Here is a 17,589-nt window from a genome sequence, read left to right on the forward strand (position 1 = left end):
ATATATATATTATTTTTTATTATTTCTTAGATCATATATTTGTTTCGTGATTAAGACTTCATTTGAGGTGACTTTCTTATTGCTTCTTAAAACAGATTTTTAATAAAGTTTTTTTTAAAATTTTTGTACTAAAAAGCTGCTTCAAGAAGCGATAAGAAAGTCTTCCCAAGGCTTCATTTGGGACGGCTTTCTTCCTGCTTCTTAAAATAATTTTCTAGTACAAAAATTAATTTTTTTTTGTACTAGAAAACCGCTTTAAGAAGTAGTTAAAAAGACGCCTCAAACAAAGCCTAAGTCTATCGAAATGATCTCAATTTTCTCACTGAAAATCAATTTAAACTATATGAATTATTACATATTCAATTTTCTCACTGAAAATCAATTTAAACTATATGATAATATATCTATAATATTATTGAAATATAAAAAAAAAACTTACTCATAATTGCTAAAATTGGATAACTACTTTGTCCAAGTCAACAACATCATCACAATATTCTTATTCTATTGTAAAAAAATAAAATCAATGAAAAGATGAAGAAATCAGTAATGACTATAGGAGAACATGCTGCGAAGTGTATGGAGGGGCTATGAACATAGTTGCCCAATTTTCTATGTTAATTATAATTTAATTAGTATAGTTAAAGTTGATTAAATCATTATTGATTAAAATTATTAATATTCAATCAAATAAATCATATATTGATACATTAATTAAAAAACTCAAATGAGCTTTACTAATTAATTTAGTTGATTAAAACCAATTTAACTTAATTAAAATTATATTCTATTTTGTATGATTAAGTATAAGTTGTTATTTATCTATTTTAGTAAATTAATAATTAATTAATAATTAAGATATTATCTTATGTTAATTATAATTTAATTAATATAATTAAAATTAAAATATACTAAATTAATTTAATAATATATCATAATTAAATCCTAAATAAATAGTAAAAAAAATTTAACCCCTATCATACTAAATAATTTTTAAATTTTCATATTTAATTAATATAATTAAAATTAAAATATACTAAATTAATTTAATAATATATCATAATTAAATCCTAAATAAATAGTAAAAAAAATTTAACCCCTATCATACTAAATAATTTTTAAATTTTCATTTATATAAAATTTACATTTTACAAAATCGTACTTGAACCCAAGCCCACTTACAGCCCAATAGCTTCCTAAATGTCCATTGGGCTGATCCGTCTAGCATTCGGCTTCTGAATTTGGCATGAAAATGTAACTGAACAAGATGACCTGCCATGCCGTTCCTATCGAGCCTTTTCTCAAGCTTCATTCTTGGCACGGGAGAGATTTCTGCATCAAACCCTTCTCTCTTTCTCTCTCTCTCTCTCTCTCTCTCTCTCTCTCTCTCTCTCTCTCTTCGTCTCCTTCTCTCTTCTTGCCTTCGTTAACGTTGGCTTTCTGGGCTACGGATTGTACAGTTTGGGGCGTAGCGCTTCGTTGCATCATTATTCCAGGTGACATCCTCGTTTCCGATCTCGATCCGAATTCATTTCTTTTTTTTTTTAATGGTTCTCGACCTGTTTCCGATCGCGATCGTGTCTCCGTTCTTTACCCAACACCGTCCAAGTGCTGGATGATAGATCGAACGCTGGTTGATCTGGGGCGAGCTTTATTTATGGAGGGAGTGAAATTATGGGTTTAGTGTTATCGTTAAGGATGAAGGTGTAGCCTTTAGGTTTATCGATTCACGGTGGCGACTTTATTGTATTGAACGTAACGCGGGCTTCTTCCGATTGAGTAAGCCTGGGGTTAAGGTGATATATCATCGATCTGACGTTTCATATTCCTTTACCTGAGGACATTGGTGATTTTCGTCAGCTTCCTTACTCGTGTTCTTTCCTATTTCCTGGAAATGGCTCAAAACATCGATGTCATTATATCCCGTTAGCGGCCTCTTCTACCGGCAGATCCTTGGTTGCCCTAGTTTTAGGCTGGTCAGGGGTGAGAATGTTAGTATTCTCCGGTACCGAAAGATGGATTACCTCCCTTATTTGGATGTTGGTTTCATATGCTGGTCGACATGCTTCAACTTTTTCAATACAGTATGTTATCCTTTTTTTTATATAATTTTATATATATCCATGGGTGCCATTTATATAGTTGTTTCTGCTTTTAAGATTTTTGTGTATCGGGTCGGGTACTCCTTGATCTTTTCTTCTGATCTACTATTTTGAAGAAAAAATTGGGTCAATATCCAGGTAATCGATCTTTTATTCCGATCTATCCATTTTGGAGGATAGTGGGATTGAACTAATATTATTTTTGAGACTTAACCTGTCAAAGATACTATTTTATTCTGTCTTTTCTATTTGAGACTTAACCTGTCACTTTAAGAGGCCTAACAAGTTGTTTCTGTCATCAGATTTTCAGACTGGTTGTGGTTTTATGTCTCGCTTTTATTTGCCAGAATCAAATCTTTTGGAGGGAACGAACTTTTTCTTAATTCAAGAACAAAGAGTTTAAAGACCAAAGTATAGTTTTCGAAACCGGGACTCCTGTTTTTTTTTGGGAAAGTTAAGGGCATAACCCAATTCCATTAATGAAAAACTAGTTACATGTGTAAAAAGAAAGGTATAAAGAGGGAGAAATACCCCCTAAAGATCAAAAATGGGGCAGCACCTTACCGTGCCAAAATACATAGGAAACAAAATAAAAAGCAAGAAGCCAAAAAACGGTAAATAAACCGAAAGGGCTCAGGAAAGTAGATTGAAATCACCGAATAGAGCACAACTCCCCCGGTTGCGAGGTTTGCCATCATGAAGGAGTCAAGTTGCATGAGACCGCCATCCTGGGAGATAGCAAATGCAATCTAGCATTATTGCCCACCAAAAAACAAAATTCGTACAGGGATAGCCAATAATTCACGCGGACTTTATTCGGAGAATCCAGAAATCCTGACGTAAGCAGTTTATAACAGATCCTACAAAGAAAGCCCATCTTTCCATTTGTAAACTCTAGAGGAGACGGCTCTTTTGATCTTGAGAGAAATTGTAGAATGGCTAGCAGCATAATGAGCAAATCTCCTCTCATTACGTTCCTTCCACACATGATAAATAGTGCAACATATAATAAGATAATAAAATCTTTTAGTTTGCATAGAGGTATTGGGCTTAACATCAACCCAATGAAATAATTGAATCAGATTAGGCCGAAGCAGAATCGAGGAACAGGCAGGGATCAAGGAAGTAATGATGCTGTGAGAGTAGGAACATTCGAAAAAAAGATGCATAGAGCTCTCATTATAGGAATGACACAGAGAGCAGGTTAAGTCTACAAAAATACTTCGGTGTTTAAGTTCCATAGCAATTTTAAGGCCTCCCACCAAAGCCAGCCAACCAAACACTGAATATTGCAAAACATGGCCCTTATGCCACAGAAAATTAGCCCAATTGCAAACAGGTGTAGATTTAAAAAACTCAGCAATGAAATCGCTATATTTTTTACTCCTGTTTCCATATTGGAGAAGAGTAGCCAATCAAGTAATGTGAATATTAGTGCCAACTGCTAAATTTTGAGAGGTTGAGTTTAGCTCCTTATAAGTTGGTTGCTTAGAAATTGACTTGTCACATGGCACGTTGAGCTTTCAGAACCAAGGCGTGGGAATTATTGTTGTAGCTTGCTAGAGGATGTGAGACTCCTCTCTTATTGATGCAATGTGAAAGTAAAACTCCTTGATCTTTTACTTTCTTCTTGGTCAAAACTTTCATGAGGACTTGGAGAGCTTTACAACACTTAATGCTTGAAAGATGAAAGAAAAAGAAAGAATAGAGTAAGAACATAGGGATCTCAAAGAGGAGGACAGACACTAGTTATCCTGTTGGTTAGGAGGATAATGAGTGGGTAGGTAAATCATCCAGATGGTTACCCAATACCCAAGGAAAGGTTTGATGGAGAAATCTTGTTTTTCTTCAAAAATTCTATAATCGTTCAATTGATTTATGCAATCCTAAGACAAATTTTATATAGGAGACTCAATACTTTAAACTAACAAGTAATTATATGTCTATTTTCTACATTTATAACACAAAACATCATAAAAATGGCTAAAAACTATATGAACACAAGGTGGTGATTTGCATCGAGAAGAAATGTTGGACTTGATTGCCCTGCACCACTCATCTTGAGAAACAAAAAAAATGGGATAATTTGCATCAAAGGTCATGCAATCAATTTTGAACATAGCTAGTTGCCAGTAGATTACGATATTTGAAAATAAATAAGGAAATTAGAAATGAACATGATTTGGTATTATGTGCAAATCCAATTCCGTTGACTAGTGGAGACAATATAGGTTTATGTAGAGATGTTTTAAACATTGTGTGGGGATGCGGACCTTCTAGGACATCAGTTTGATAATTTACATTGTAGATCAAGCGTGCGACATGCTGGCTGATGAATAGGCAAACATACTTTCAAACATGGGAATCATAAGGGAGGTAGTTGATGTCGAGGTGGGATTGGAAGTTACGGGAGAGGATGACAAGGGATAAGTTGATAAGAGTTTGAGGGGTGGCCGCGACTAGAAGCTATTAGTCCTTGATGTCGGACAAGTGGTGGAGGGTAGCAAAGGGCGGGGAGTGAGATGGGCGACGACGATGATCCAATTTCACGAGAGGTGGGGTTTGATAAAGGAGCGATTAGGGAAATGGAGTTCTAGTTGTTGAAGGGGAAGATGATGAGAATCTAGTGTGTTGGGTTAATTTTGAGGAAATAATATTTTAAAATATTACAAACATCTCAAGCTTATGTTTATTATTTTTAAAAAAATCAAATTATTTTTACAAAAAAAAGAAGAAAAAAAACATATTTTATTATTTTTAAAATGTTTTAAAAAATGATTCCAAACAGGACCTTAGCTTGTTAGTGCGTTTCTTCCAACAATATTAAATTCTATGATTTTTTCAGTCAACTTAAAAACTATAAAGGTCTTAGAACTTATTGCCCTATTAATTCTCTGGAATTATGAAACCTTACAATCTTCCCATCTTTACCCTTTTTATCCTCCCCTATCTATATATAATGAGTCGGTATGAAATTGGGTTTAGCCCATTTCTTTCATCATGAATTACTTCAGAAGTGTATGCTAGTTTGGGTGCTCGATGCTTTATCCAAAGAATTTGTACAATATTACTACACACAAAGCTTTACTTATCACTTTTATTTGAATTCCAAGGACAAAAAAGATTGCAAAACATAGATGAAAACAACCCATAAGATGTCTCCTAATTCCATCCCTACCTTGAGCTATTTTTTTATAGCTTGAAATGCACAGTACTATATCAATTGATATAACTACACTTTTGTTTGCGATAAACATAGTGTTTTCGAGTACCGAGGCTGACACCCATTGATATTAATTCATCCAAGGTTTTTTAAGCTTATGCACAAGTTTTGGAGAGGCTACATTCCTATCAAGGCTCACAAATTAACTTAGCATTCTATTATCGGGATTGAATACCCAGATAGAATTGAACTTGTTGCCATCTGCTTGGAAAAGAAACATGGGGCATGGGCCAGATGGAAAATGTCTAATAGAAAGATCACCCTAAAAAAGCACATTATTTGTAAGCGTATTGTTTATCACATTAAACAGATGAGCAAGCTTCATTGCCGTTCTGATGCCACGCTTTTGAACAATGCTTATTATGGTATCTTTACAACTTTTATCTATTTTTCTGTTAAAATTGATCGAAGATTTATTGATTCTTTTGATATAGTGGATTGATATTCCTATTATATGACAACGTCAAGGCCTTGTCCCGCTATATGGGGTGATTGACATTCCTATTATAATGAAAAAAAAAACCCCAATAGACCACAGTTTTCTAATATCTCACCTTTTTGCTGGTTTTTTTATTGTGTATCATATCAAATATCTTTCGAGCAAACTGAATCATTTTTACTTATTATTGGGTCTATTTAGCATTTTTCCTCTTTTTCAGGCTCATATTATTGGCAGTTGGATGATTTTGCACCGAAATCAAGTAACACATGGCTTCAAGTATGCTACCGGCTGAACGAAGGTCAGATTTTGTCTTTTGCAATTTTTATTCATTGTTCTTGTCTCAGATTTTATTAGTAGAATTCAAGTAGGAAGTCATAAAAATATGCTTGGAAGTCATAAATAGATTAAAGAATATAAATGTTGTCATATGTGTGTGTGTGCAATCGTTGTAGGTATGCACAAGCATATACACTAAACTCATGTAAGTATACATGCGCATAGTCATGTATATGCATACTTTTATGTATACATAAAATTAGTTAAGCCATTATTGAGCTGAACACTATCCAACTGGACCTTTTTAGTGTTTGACTCGTTAAATATACAAGCTTATAAAAGCTGATCAAATTTTAACTAATTATCAAGCCGAACATGAACGATGAGCATTTTTTGACAGCCTTATTTGTGAGGGTTGTACTAAGTTTTTGTTTATATTTGTGAAGATTTATTTTTTACACTCTTTTTAGAGTTTTTCATTGTCTTCTGAGTTCTGAATACTAAATTTAATTTCCTTAGATTGGAGGATTTTTTGCTATTTGTGTTCACATGGTTTGTCAATTATCTATCCTTAAATGGTCTCTGTCAAAATAATGCTACCTAAAGCCTTTCTAGTAAAGATAAAGCAGACCATTTCAAGTACTACTCACACTGATCGCATTGTATTCTTTCATCAACTGTCCGCAGATAAAACATTCAGAATTGGTTTCTTTTGTACAGTGGATAAATACATGTTCAAAAGTTGGGACTACTACATCCTGAATATTATCAACTTAAGGACCTACTTTTTTTAACTATTAGAAAGCTATAGATTTGTTGCTTTTGCATCATTCTTGTTTAGGTTTTAGTAATTTTACAGTTTATCGGCTGGCATATCCTCTTTGTTACTTTGCCAACATTTTTTTTTTAATGATTCTATTTACATTATGAACTTTCCTTTTGCTATGAGCTGAAATTTTTCTTTTTGTAGGTGGACTTCTACAAGGAAATCTGGCATGACAGTGTTGGGAAAAGTTCCCAAACCCATTAACTTACCTAGTCAGAAGTAAGCATTTTATTTGACATCTATTACATGATGGTGAAATTTCTAGCTCTTTTATTTCAATATGCATGAATCTTTGTTTCTTATTATGTGAAGGTTAGAAAATCATGGGCTGGATCCTAATGTTGAAATTGTTCCCAAGTATGTGTCTTCTTGTCATTTTACTTTTTATATTGTTTTCTTTTTTATATGCGCTTTCTTGTTTGTGCTTGTATTTTTTTGGTGATTTCTAAGAAACTTGTTGCATGTAATTCAATTCTTGGCTGGCTTGACTTTTGTGCTTATGGTAGGGGTACGCTTACATGGGGCACCCGGCCATTGTTGGCTGCATCAAGTGCATGGGGCTCCTCAAATTTGTCATCTCCTCGGGCTGATGGTAATATGGGTTCACCAATCCATGCTAATGGTCGTCCATCATCTGGTGGAAGTGGTACTCGTCCATCAACTGGTAGTAGTGAGAGGTCTAGTGAGCCTGTTTCTAGTTCATGGGGTTCAAGTTCACGCCCATCATCAGCATCAGGGATACTTCCATCCAGCCATATGTCAGTAGCTGCAAATCGTCCACGAAGTGCTGAGACTAGACCCAATAGCTCTCATTTATCGCGATTTGCAGAAAGTTCAACTGATGGTATTGCATGGGGAGCAGCAGGAACTTCGGAGAAAGTAATACTTCACTCTTGTTTCCATTTAGATTTGTTTTTTTTGCTAGTTTTCCGTATTTTTTAAATATCTACCTGTGTTTTTTATTATTATTATAGGTTGTAGATGCTAGGCATATATTATGATTTTCCTACATCTGAATATTTTTCACTTTTGATCTTTCAAGTTTCAGTCTGCTGAGGTATCCAAAAGAAGTGACTTCACTCTGAGCTCGGGAGATTTTCCTTCGTTGGGATCAGAAAAGAGTGATGAGCCAAAGTCACAACAAGGTGCTTATTTATGTTCTTACTGTAATTACTTGAATCTATTTCTTTTTTTTTTTTGGCCTGCGGCAATGCACTTTCTTTTCCTGTAAAATCGTTCTATTCTGATTTAAGCAAGTGGTTTACTCTTCTTATTTGATTTGCTATTTCGGTATAACAACTTGTGCATCCAAGTGTCCTGTTTTGTGCCTTTAATCAGCTTTCCAACCTGAAAATGATATGTGGAGTGCGACCATTGTATTTCACTTCACTAATATTTTTTAGTTTTTTTGTGGAGTACGACCATTGTATTTCACTTCATCAGTAATGTTTTTATTAGTTTTTATGTTTAAGTTCTGGCCTCTGACCTTTTGGCAGTCTTTATTTTATTCCTCATTCAAGATGCTAAGACATATTAACTTTGTTTTACACTACTGAGTCTTCATTGTTCTTTGTTCATCATTTCATGGAATGCTGAGTCGGATGAAGTTAGGGGATGAAATTGTCAGATGTCAAAATCTATGTTGCGGAAAAAGTACTAATAGTTTCCTGATGAGTTGTTAGAGTTGCATTTTGCCAACAAGTTGAATGATATTTTTATACTTGCATGTTTATTATTGATCCATTCCTCCTTGTGCTTATTTGTAAACTATGAATCTAAAAATCATTTGACATATTCAGGTAATTTTGGCCTGTTAAATTTTGTTTCAATTTGAAAACTAGTAATAATATATAAGAAAGGATATTTATTATGCTTTATAATTTCATCACTAGTATCAGGATGTTAAAGGCTTTAATTGGTATAGTTATACTTACATAATGCCTTGCTTTGCTTTATGGAATAAAATTGTTGTGCTCTTATCATAGAATTACAAGTTGCCCTTCGGGTCAATTCACATGTTCGCAAAGTTACAGAGGTGTTCCTTAAAACTACAGTTTCTCCTAACAAATTGCCTTATAAAGAAAAAAATTGATATTTGAATAGTTAGACATACAAAAGCAGTGCCAAATGAAGCTTTAGTGTTTTCTACACATCAAAGTGATGTTTTTATCAAGTTCTAATAGCATTCTCAACATAACATTGAAAAAAGAATAGGAAATATTATTTCTAATTTTTCTTGTACATGCCTCAATATTCAACCACGTAACTTGCAATTAGGTTCTAGTTTATCGGTATCCTGCTAATCGGTCTTGTATTTCGCTGCTCAGTAATTAAAACCTATGATGCACCGGCACTTCTCCTCAAATAGCCATGCAGTTTCCGACACGACACGCATCTGACACACCTCTGACACACCTCTGACACGTGCTAGATATGCTGAAAATGTGTCTGATAAAAAAAATTAAATACAAATTAGATACTCATGTCTTAAATATTTTATGATTTTTTTAAAAATATAATTTCTTGTATTTAAAATTTTTATATTTATTTAAAATATAAAAAATAAATTTCTTATTTTTTATCCTTAACAACAAATCAATCGTCCGCACTCAATAACTCATTTATCTAATATTCTCATTTTCATTTCTCTTTGGTGCTTCTCGACTTTGGTTTCACACGACATTTCAAAATCATCTCAACATCAAAGTCTAACACTGTCTTGATATTGATGCTCGACGCTAGCAATTTATATACCCACAACTTAGACAATTCATCTTTGTCTGACGTCGACTTAAAATTGATGACCAACACCCTCTCAACATCATTACATCAACGACAAACACCATATTGACATCGATGCTTGATACTTTCTGCATAACATTGATGTTTGACTCACGATAGCATTATTGTCTCCTCTCTCAATGCCTGATGCACCACATTGATGCCCGACTCTCGACATCCTAATATTAATTATTTTAAGCATAAATTCTATTTAAATGAATTATTATTTCTAAATTATTTTTAATATTATACTTATTCAATTTTTATATACTATTTTTAAAATATAAAAATTATAATACCGTGTCCAACCCGTGTCCGTATCGTATATTTTCAATAATTGATGTGTCTCGTGTCCTTGTTGTATCATATCTGTGTCGCCGTGTTTGTGTCTGTGCATCATAGATTAAAACCTTTCCAAAAGTTTCGCATTGAATTTTTTTATATATTCTCATTTGATTTTTCAAATTATCAAAATTGCCCAGTAGTGAAGCTGTTTGTGGGACCTCATTGGATGGCTTGAGTATTGTTGAGGTTATAGTTGTTGCAGGAGACCATTGTGCATCAGGAGGTACTGAGGTACCTGATTCCTTGCTTGCTCAATCTGTGCTCGTGCTTTCTAGTTAGAATGGGATGGAGAGGGACTTAAATGCATGTTGTTTTAAAACATGTCATTGAGCATTGACTAGTAGAAAAGTATTTCTGGAATGACCAAATACTTCTTAGGAATTGTAGGATATATATATATATATATATATATATATTATGAAGATGATTATAAAATGATATTTAAAGTGAGTTGTTAAAGTATCTTAGTGTTTAATTTTTATATATGACATAGTTCTAATTGGTGGTATGCCTAATGCAATATGTGAACAGCTAGAACAATGGAAGATAAATTTAGAAAATCAATAGTTTAGGATTAATAGATTATGAATATGACAAGATAAAGTAATAATCAGGTAAGATATTTTTAAATATGCTCAATCTATTGTATCAAAGAATGGATGCTCTCTTATATTCCCTCTACTATCTTCCCTTTTAAAAATATCAAAACAAGTATCCACCACCGTCATTGCCGTTTCCACTACCTTGCTTGCTGTCACCTCGAAGTTAAAAGAGAAGCTTTATGATCCTGTGAAGGAACATGAACATGATAAACCTACCAGTTATTTTCCCTTTTTTTTTTCGAAGGAAGAAATCTCAACTGCACATTAGAAATTCTTAGATGGTGAAAAACTATTATTATGCATATAAATTTGAAGGAAATTCTTCCTGGTTTTGATCTGGCGTGCTAGTTTTGACTGTCTATCTTTCATGTGGGTTTTTTCGTGAGTTAAATCTAGAAGTTTGTAAGCTTAATTAACCTCTCAAATTTTCAGTGCTTTCAAAGTCGAAGCTTTTATGAACTTTGTAACTTTATTTGTTTCTGTGGTTGCTTGATATGTTTTTTTTAATTGTGATCGTGTGATGTGTCTGGTTGATTAAAGATAACAAAGCTTTTCTGATATTGCAACGCTTGTGCTCAGGATACTGATGTTTGAGTTTTTAAGTTAATTATTTGCAAGTAAAACGAGTTAATTGGATATTGGTGGCATTGGGTTATATTGCATATTTCTTGTTCCTTTCTGGCTCAGTAAAGCTTAATGCTTGTTGGTCTCATTCGATAACTTCCTTCCATTATCAGGTCAAACCCCCAAAGCTCCCACTCCTGCATTGGGTGCATCTTCAAGTTCGAAAGGAACGACCGAATCTCTTTTAACCAGTGGTATGCCTGTTTTTATGTTCTGAGTTAACATTGCAATGATGTCAAACCTACCACATTACTTTGCTCATAAAATTTGTTGCCATTCCTTTCAGTAGACCATAAAATTATTTGTTTTTTTTTTCTTTTTCCTCCTGAGTACTAGGTAATGGAAATCCAGGTCTGGCTCTGCATGGAAATTTTAACAGCTGGAATGCAGATACTCATCCACATGCTGGAGAAGGATCTTCAAGTAGAACAGAGAACTGGCATAGGGAAAATCACAGTCCACAGCATCTATTAGACGCAAGTATGCCAGCTCGACAATATGGGCCTTGGCATGGTCCTCCTGCTCACCATTCTAATGTAGTTTGGTATGGAGGGCACGAGGCTGGTGGTTTTTATAGACCACCATTTGCTCCTCCGGGTAGTTATCATGCTGATCCATATTATCCTTATGTTCCAGCTGGGGCTCTACCTAATACTCAAGCTTTCCCAAGAGCAGAAGCTATTCCAGATGGAATCCACCTTAAGAAAGGTGAAGCCTATAGGCACAGGCCTCCAGAATCATACATTGCACACGGACAGTCAGGGAACCCTATAAGGCCTGGAGTATATCCTGGCCCAGTTCTTTATGAAGGATGCTATGGACCCACTCAGTCGAGCTTTGACAATTCCTCTGAGCAAGATGGTTCCACTTTGGGAATGCCAGGGCAGTATGGTGTTCATAACCAACATCTTTCTGAAAATCTGAGATATCAACCTTGGAGGTTTCATGCACAGCCTGATGGATCTGGTCCAGTGATGACCAAGCAACAGATGATCTCTAGCCAAGCAAATGGAACTCAAGGACAATATAAGGTTCTACTAAAACATCATGGAAGTCCAGAAGAGAAAGATATATTTGGGAAGGAGCACACTGTAACAGTTTGGTCTGCTGCTCAGAGGGGAAAGCAACCTGGTTTCTCAACAACAGAGCCAGGCTTGCTAGACAATGGCTACAAACAAGAACAAACTACTGAAGAATGGCACGATGAGGTTTCCCATTCTCAACATCCTAATGATTTGGTAGATCAGAATAATAAAAACTCTTCTGGAACTTCCAAGTATGCTGGTCAAAATGTAAAGAAGAAGCTAGATAATGCAGCTGTCCACAGTAGTGATCAACAGAATGCCATTGTTAAAAAGAATGCCAGTCTCATGGAAAAGGTTGAAGGCTTGAATAGTAAAACACGGGTTGTGGATGTCCACCTTGAGGGCGAAAATTTTCCTACAAAGGAGATGAGAAGTAATCAAAATTCAAGCAGTGATGAAGGTCATTTTGAGGAGGTTGGTCCAGCAAATTCTAGCTCTGCTGACAATTCTAGAAATGTAGGTGCAAGCAAGTTGAACACACCTACAAAAGTTATAATACATGAGTCAGTTCTTGAGCTGAAACCTACTCATCAATGGGATGAACTGGTCATTGAGCCTGGTAAGTCAAACTATTCAGAAGATTGTGGGCAGTCACAGTCTCATAACCAGAAGAGAGTCCGTAACACAAAAGGGAGGGTTGATCAGCACGGAAAATTGAAATTTGGTAGTTATGGTGCCAATGATACGAATAATACTCTTGAAAGGGATTCTTTTGAGAAAACTAGAGTGGCAACTGGTAAAAGTGGATATTTGTTATCTATACCTCATTCACATGCATCTCAAGTGGTTCCTGAGGACCAGGGTTCTCATCTTAGTTTCAATTCTGTCAGTGATCCATCCTCTTTGAAATCTGTTGATCTTGATGTCCAGGTTTGAACCCTGCTATATCTTGAATTTAGTCTTAAACTTACTTTTCTGGGATATAATTTCTGTGGAAGTTGTTGGTTTAAAGATTATGATGGAATATTTTACATTCTGGTAGAAGTTCACGATGGATGATATAAAATTGAGTTTAGTTTATATATGAATTATTTTTATTTACATTTATTTAAGTACTTTTTGGAATGTATATATAGGAACATATAACTTTTATTTCCTTTGTTATTGGTGGGTGCCTGGTTACAGAGACTTTAGTTTTATTGTTTGGGATGTTTAACTTTATAATACTGTTCGTTTGAAGTGCTTAATATTTAGGCATGTTTTCTAAATAAATACTTCCTCATAAATACAAAAACTGTAATTAATTTGCGAGATAGTTGTTTAAGGTCTAGTTTCAAGAATCGTGTAGGTTTTTTATTTGTCAGTTATCTAGTGCTGCTATTTGAAGGAATATTTAATTTAATGATTATACAATATTGATCCATTATTTTCACTAGTTCTTTGTAGAATAGTTGCTTTTTTGTATACTTTTTATTGAAATGTGTAGTTGCAATATGTGGATTGCTTTTTTGCTTTGGCTCTTTCTATGCATTGCTGCTTTGGGAATACATCTTCCTTGAGATTTGTTAAGCAGGCTGAGGGATTTAGAAAATTGTTATTTTTTAGGGTGGTGTGGAGCAATGGTTAAGTTGCTTCCAGTGTAATTAAGTTTTGAGTCATAGAGACAATCTCTTTGTGCATTCATCAACTCACCCCAAGATCTTGGATTTCTGTGAACTCCTTGCACTAGGTACATCTTGCTTTATTTGGAAAGTTGCTATTCGAAACATTTACTGAAGTTTTGAAAATTTTCGACGGCTTTATCTGTCAATTAGAATGCTCTTTTGTTACGTGTTATCTTCTGCATTTTGTTTTTGGAAATGTAGTTTCTCTGATATATTTGGAAGATATGAGGAAATGCCAGCCACTAATTTCATGTTGAAAATCCTGATGTCAATTTGAAACATATCATACTGCTAGTATGCGATGTTCTGCCAAATGATTTATTGTGCACTTTTGTGTAATTGCTCAGATCCAATGCTTATTACTTTCTTTTTGTTTGCAGCAGCATTCTAAGCTAAAAGAACCGGCAATGCAGCGTGCCATAGAACTCCAGAAGGAAGAGGAGGAGCGAACAGCTGAGCAGAAGGCAAAAGCTCTGGTTAAATTATCTGAATTGAACAAGCGAGTATCAGCAAATTCAAAGCATAATTCAAGACATGATCAACCACTGTGCAATGACAACCCAATTAAGCCTGACACTACATCTGGTAAGGATGTGAAATCTAATGCTGTTAGCCAAACTCTCCATGGTGGCTCTTTGTGTGATTCTCAAGTGAAAAAGCATCCTAATGACGGCAACATTATTAAGCTCAGAGATCCAGCTTATTTATCATTTACTCAGCCTACTGGGACTTCAGACTCTGTCAAAGCTCATGTGTCCATAGGTGAGCAGTCAAGGCAATTGTGTCAAGAGGGTACTCCAGAAATTATTACAGCAAGATCTGCCTCAGATTTGCAGGACAGTATCGTTTCAAAACGTAAACAAGCATGGAACAGAAGAAGACGAAATTTTACAGATGAGCGTAACCAGTCTGAGAAGTTTACCAATTCTGAGAGTAGTGGGAACACAAAATGTGCTTCCATGGTCATTGAAGAGGCATCAGACGGTCTTGAAATTCAAAGCAGTGATCCCCCTGTTCAGGTTAGTAAGAATAATCGTGGTCCCAAGTATAAGAATAAGTTGAGTGATACTCAATTAAACTCAACGCATCTTGAAGGCTACTCGGGAAAATTTGATGTGGATAGTGATGAAATCAAGCACTCACCCAAATTGTTGGAACCTCTGTCAGTTGCAGAAAATAATTCGAATGAAATCATGAGAGGTCAGGATTCCATTGATTTAATGGTTGAACCTAATCAAGCTGGGCCTGAACCAACCAAAATAACTACCGAGAGGGCAAGCAACTGGAAACATCAACCTCATAGGAACTCAGCGAGGAACTTGCAATCTGATAAAGCAAATGCGAAGTATCAAGGTAGCGAAACTGTGGTCTGGGCGCCTGTAAAGATGGTAAGCAAGGATGGATCATCTGAAGTTCACAAGAGCAGTGCAAATGAAGTAACAAATCTTCCAGATGGGAAGAATGCACAAGACATGCATAATGGCGCAAAAGCTAGAAGGGCAGAGATAGAGAGATATGTTCCTAAACCCATTGCAAAAGACTCCCAGCAGTCATCTCCCTCAATAGCTCCATCATCTTCTGCTGATAAGATGGGGAAGCGTGAATTGGCTTCAGCAAGTGCTGTAACTGGCAGAGATGTTAGCTCTACGGTTGCAAAACCTGCATTGAATTCTATGAATACAGAAGATACTAAGCAAAGCAGGCATGGCAAGACACAACCGTCATGGCGTCAAAGAAATTCTGGCGAGTCTCCATCACTTGAACAGTGTGTACTAGAAGGTAGTCTATCCTCTGGATCTTCTAAATTTCTTGAGAAGACATCTGAGCTCCACCATTCAAGGCCTGGTGATGATGTGCATGTTGAAGGTGGTAATAATCTGCAGGGTGAGTCTATAGGCATTGTTGAAGATCACGGGATGACCAGACAGAGAAGACAGCAATTTAAAGAAGTCAGGGTTGATGGAAGCAGCTGTACTCCTCATAGCAAAGTCTTACAGGGTGAAGTGCCTAACAAAAAAGAAATGCAGTCTGCAGCTCCAGCTGACTCTGGTGAGAGGAATCATTCAAGAAATGAAAGCCAGAATGCTTCTTCTGGTCATGTGAAGTCTCATTGGCAACCTAAATCTCAGGTTCATTCCCAGCAGTATGTGCATGGTTATAAAGGCAGTGGAGGGCAGAAAGCTGCTGAGAAGATGATGCCTTCACGAACCATAGAGAAAAATCTTGACGACAGTGGTTCTGTTGTTCAGAGAAACATGATTGAAGTAGATGACATGAAACATCATGAGGCCTATAGAGAAATAAAGGCAATACCAAATGAGCTGAAAAATCAGGAGGGTGCCAAGGAAAGAAAGGTAATGTACCAGCCTTCAAAAGATCAAAATCAGTTCATAGACTCTGATTTGACCGCCCCTACTGAATCAGCTTCTGCAAACGCTAACATTCACCAAGACTATCTTGGTGTGCCTCGACGCGGACAAAATCGTGGTCATTTTCCTAGAGGGGGAGATGCTATGTATGGAGGCAGTAAAAAAGCTCACTTGACGAGGAATGCTGAACAGCATTTTGAGTACCAGACCGGTTACAATAAAGATGGTGACATATTTCATGAGAACTTCAGTCCCTCTGAAGAACCATCAGAAGCTCACAGGGTTTCATCTGGATCAAGATATGGCATGCAAGGTCGCAACCACTCTAGGCGAGCTGGTCATTTCTATAGGCCTCAGCGCGGTGCTTCAGTTCGTGTGAACGGTGCTTATGACATTGGAGGGTGAGTTGCAGATTGCTCTAAATGCCATAACGGTCTGATTTTAGCTACATAAAAGTAAACCTTGCAGTCTGTGAGATCTGGAGCTTATGGTGGACTTTATGTTGATGGCAGAGATTCTGATGGTTGAGTTGCTTTCAGGCCTGAGCTATCTCACAGGTTAGTTTATGCATTGGATGTATTGGTGATTTTTTTTGGTTTTTCTCAGAACTGTTTTGCCCTTTTTATCTAACTTGGATCCTTCTCTTGGGAGATGCAACTTGAGTTTAATAGTTTATCCTGGGAAGATGGATTCTGTTATGGTTCTTTTTTCCTTCTTCTGTTCTTCCCTAATTGTCTCAGTTGCTTCTTTGGAAGTACTTGGAAGTGGCAATTTGTGTATATACTGTCCCGAAGAATGGACATTACTCTACATCCAGACTGTTTGGAAAAAATGAAGGTCTCTTTACCTTGCTTTTCTGAGCAGAGGGGGACTTTTGCGCAAAACTTTCTGTTCATCTGCTTGATGGGATTTCATGTTTTGTCGAGATTTCCAACTTTTAGGACAGTTTGTTTTGGTTCAAACATTTGGAAATCTGTTTTAGCTGAATTTTGGCATTGGTTTTATGATTTCTGGAGCTTGGTATTTGCAATTTTTATTTTTTACATTAGTTAATGATCGTATCGTTTGTTGTAGATGAAAAAAATAGAGACAAATAAATCTTTATAGGATAATATATATATTGTGAGATGATTATAAATATAATTTTTTTTATTATAAAGTTATTATTATTTTGTTATTAATATTATTAATAAATTTATTAAGTGATTTAAAAATGGTATTTATGAAATGATTTAATACATGCATATTGATGCAATAAGCCAAATTAATGATGAAAGCTGTGGACGAGCTCAATTATGCCGTGATAAGGG

At 35.6% G+C, this 17,589-nt stretch overlaps 1 protein-coding gene across 3 annotated transcripts; it reads left to right on the forward strand.

Annotated features, from left to right (window-relative positions):
• Positions 1–1,291: 1,291 nt before the first annotated feature.
• LOC110115716 (protein MODIFIER OF SNC1 1) lies at positions 1,292–17,285 on the forward strand. 3 transcript variants are annotated; one of them, XM_020849036.2, is made up of 9 exons: positions 1,292–1,496; positions 5,985–6,065; positions 7,014–7,088; positions 7,182–7,226; positions 7,376–7,748; positions 7,918–8,014; positions 11,335–11,415; positions 11,558–13,176; positions 14,291–17,285. In XM_020849036.2, the coding sequence occupies exons 2-9, from the start codon at positions 6,034–6,036 to the stop codon at positions 16,682–16,684; spliced, it is 4,716 nt and encodes a 1,571-aa protein (XP_020704695.1). In that variant the 5' UTR covers positions 1,292–1,496; positions 5,985–6,033; the 3' UTR covers positions 16,685–17,285. The 3 variants fall into 3 exon arrangements, with proteins under 3 accessions (XP_020704695.1, XP_020704693.1, XP_020704694.1); XM_020849034.2 differs by having other exon boundaries at positions 1,293–1,496; positions 7,912–8,014; XM_020849035.2 differs by having other exon boundaries at positions 1,293–1,496; positions 7,912–8,014; positions 14,294–17,285.
• Positions 17,286–17,589: the final 304 nt, after the last annotated feature.

The sequence above is a fragment of the Dendrobium catenatum genome, unplaced genomic scaffold (assembly GCF_001605985.2).
Source record: "Dendrobium catenatum unplaced genomic scaffold, ASM160598v2 fragScaff_scaffold_1260, whole genome shotgun sequence".
NCBI classification, from domain to species: Eukaryota; Viridiplantae; Streptophyta; class Magnoliopsida; order Asparagales; family Orchidaceae; genus Dendrobium; species Dendrobium catenatum.